We start from the raw sequence: 3,137 nt of genomic DNA, 5'->3' as shown, positions 1-3,137 counted from the left end.
TTATTGGGTGGAGTATGATTTGCTACCTGTCTAAAGGATTCAAGCCCCCTTCCTGTTGTATCAATTAAAAGGTTTTAATTAAAATAAATTTAAAAAAGCAGTTATAGTCCAGTTGACTCTGACTCATGGCAACTCTTTATGTCAGAAGAGAACTGTACTCCATAGGATTTTCAACTGTCGATTTTTCAGAAATAGATTGTCAGGCTTTTCTTCTAGACACCTCTGGTGTACTTGAGCCTCCAATCTTTAAGTTAGCAATCCAATGAGTTCTCTGTTTGCACCTCCCAAGGACTCCAAAATAAATAAGTACTATAAAATACAGACACGTTAAATTCATCACTATTTGTTATCTACTCACATCTAAAACTACACTCTAATAGAGAATAAGGGAAAGACAGAGGGAGAGAGAGTTGGTTCTTAATAAGGACAGCTTTGAATATAAGGTGTAGGTAACCAGCCATATAAGGGAAATGGTGTTTTTTTTAGAAAGTCTTAAATATTCTTATATATCTATTATAAGATGAAGAATACGAAGGAGTATCAAAGATCAATTGGTGAGTATATATATTTGTATTTTCAATTAGTCTGTTTAGTTTTATAAATTTATGTGTGGTTTCATGAAAAGCAGAGATTCCTCTGGTCCTGACATGAAAGACATGAGTTTCTGAATCCATTCCCAGAGTTAATAATTCTGCAGGGCTGTTCCTCTAGTATGGCCTTGAAGAAGATCCCCCAGACACCAGAAAGGTGGCTACTTTTAAAGGTAGCAAACGAGGGACAGACTTTTGTGTAATGAGTTTCAGAGTTAGCCAATGCCACTAAAAGCCTTTGATGGCTCCACAAGCTAGATTCCTGGACACTTTTAAATGTCATCACTTGATAGATACCTGAGCTATGTTGCCATAATGGTGGCCTCTTTGATGTCTATAATCCACCACTCGTCTTTCAGTTTGTGGTACTGTGGTGTCTATAATAACGCATTTGTGGATCAATTCCATATACAACTTCAAAAATAAACATTATTTTGGAGACTTCCTACTAAATAATTTAATATCAAAAAAACAACAACAAAGAAACTTGGTAGACTGAGTGATGATTTAATTATTTAACTACATGTATTTTTTTTATTATGTATGCTTTCTTTAGTTTCAATGACTATCTGGGTTTTCTTAGTGCTAGCATCACTCTGTCAATGAGATAGACATTTTAAAGTCAGGCTAAAACTTTGAGAGACACTTTTGTTTTTTTGGCACATTGGATTCTATGGAATATAATAATAATTAAAATTTTTCTCGGAAGAAAATTAATACAAAATCCAAACCAGTTTCCATCACATCGACCCCAACTCATGACAACCTTGTGTGTGTCAGAGTGTCAGAGTGCTCATTAGGGTTTTGAACGGATGATTTTTTTTAAATAGATCACCAGACCTTTCTTCTAAGGTGCTGTTGGGTGGTCTCGAATCACCAACCTTTTAGTTAGCAGTGAGCAGGTTAACCCTTTGCAACACTCAGGGACTTCTGGAAAGAAAATTTGAGACCATCTAATCCAGCTATTAATTTTATTGGTGACAAAACTCAGAATGGGAAAAATGCATATTATTATTTCAAAAACCAATGTAGTCATTCTCTGCACTTGATCTTAATCTGTATTTACCATCTTTACCTGATAAATTATAACCCCTGCATCTTTTTTCCCAGCAGATTTTGTGAAAACAAACAAGCACATGGCTGCAGAGAATTTGACAGTTGTTACTGAGTTTATTCTTTTGGGACTGACAGATCAGGCTGAAATGAAAATTGTGCTTTTTGGGTTGTTCCTGGTGATTTATGCCATTACCTTGGTGGGGAATCTGGGCACGATCTTCTTAATCCACACCACTCCCAAGCTCCACACGCCCATGTACTTTTTCCTTAGCTGCCTTTCATTTGTAGACGCCTGCTATTCATCTGCAATTGCACCCCAAATGCTGATAAACCTTCTGGTTGTGAAGGGAACCATTTCTTTCCCTGCTTGCATGGTGCAGCTTTTGTGTTTCGGGGTGTTCGTTACCACAGAAGTTTTCTTGCTGTTGGTAATGGCCTATGACCGTTATGTGGCCGTTGTGAACCCTTTGCTTTACACTGTAGCCATGTCTAAGAGAAAGTGCATAGTATTGGTCACTGGGTCATGGGCATGTGGAACGGTTAGCTCATTAATACATACGATAAGTTTGGGCAGACTGTTCTTTTGTGGTCCAAACGTCATCAGCCACTTCTTCTGTGATATCCCCTCACTGCTAAAGCTGTCGTGTTCGGATACCTCCTTGAATGAGTTGTTGCTGTTAACCTTCTCTGGAGTCATTGCCATGGCCACCTTGTTGATTGTGATCATTTCCTATATGCTCATCCTTGTTGCTCTACTGAGGATCCGCTCAGCATCAGGCAGACGGAAAGCCTTCTCCACCTGCGCCTCTCACCTGACTGCTGTGACCATATTCTATGGTACCTTGAGCTTTAGTTACATTCAACCAAGCTCCCAGTATTCTGTAGAACAGGAGAAGGTGGTTGCTGTGTTCTACACACTAGTGATTCCCATGTTAAACCCATTGATTTACAGCCTGAGAAACAAAGAGGTAAATGTTGCAGTGAAAAGGGCCATAGAAATGAAACATTTGCCTTGTTGATTTTCCCTTTTGATCTTACAATATTCTATCAGTTTTCAGTTACTTACATTCACAAGATTTCTATGAATTAATGCTAAAGCTTTTAGGGTTTGTATAGATCCTTTCATTCTGTACACTTATTTTTCATACCAGGAGGCTGACCTGAAAGGGAGAGTTATTTAATCCATACAGCTGCATTATATAAAAGATACCATCACATTAATCTTTAAATCAATGCAAAACACAGTGTTACATTGATATTTCTCTGTTAGCTTAAAACGATAAATGTATTTATAACACTTGCATTAAGAACAGGAAGAAAGGTAATTTCTTTTTTTCATTGCACTTTAGATGAAGGTTTACAGAACAAACCAGCTTCTTATTAAACAGTACATACATTGTTTGGGGACATTGGTTAACAACCCCACAACATGTCAGCACTCCCCCTTCTATACCTTGGGTTCTCTATTACCAGCTTTCCTGTACCCTTCTG

General features: G+C 37.7%; 1 protein-coding gene across 1 annotated transcript; it reads left to right on the top strand.

Annotated features, from left to right (window-relative positions):
- Window positions 1-1,726: 1,726 nt before the first annotated feature.
- LOC126080800 (olfactory receptor 1052-like) lies at window positions 1,727-2,665 on the top strand. Its single transcript, XM_049891968.1, has one exon. The coding sequence runs from the start codon at window positions 1,727-1,729 to the stop codon at window positions 2,663-2,665; it is 939 nt and encodes a 312-aa protein (XP_049747925.1).
- The last annotated feature ends 472 nt before the right edge of the window (window positions 2,666-3,137 follow it).

Source organism: Elephas maximus, chromosome 7 (genome assembly GCF_024166365.1).
Source record: "Elephas maximus indicus isolate mEleMax1 chromosome 7, mEleMax1 primary haplotype, whole genome shotgun sequence".
Lineage (NCBI taxonomy): Eukaryota > Metazoa > Chordata > Mammalia > Proboscidea > Elephantidae > Elephas > Elephas maximus.
The sequence above is the reverse complement of the archived record's forward strand: the minus strand, read 5'-3'. Positions and strand labels throughout refer to the sequence as shown.

Excerpts from the sequence above, each read along its gene's own strand:
- LOC126080800 (XM_049891968.1), top strand. The coding sequence starts at position 1,727 with ATGGCTGCAGAGAATTTGACAGTTGTTACTGAGTTTATTCTTTTGGGA.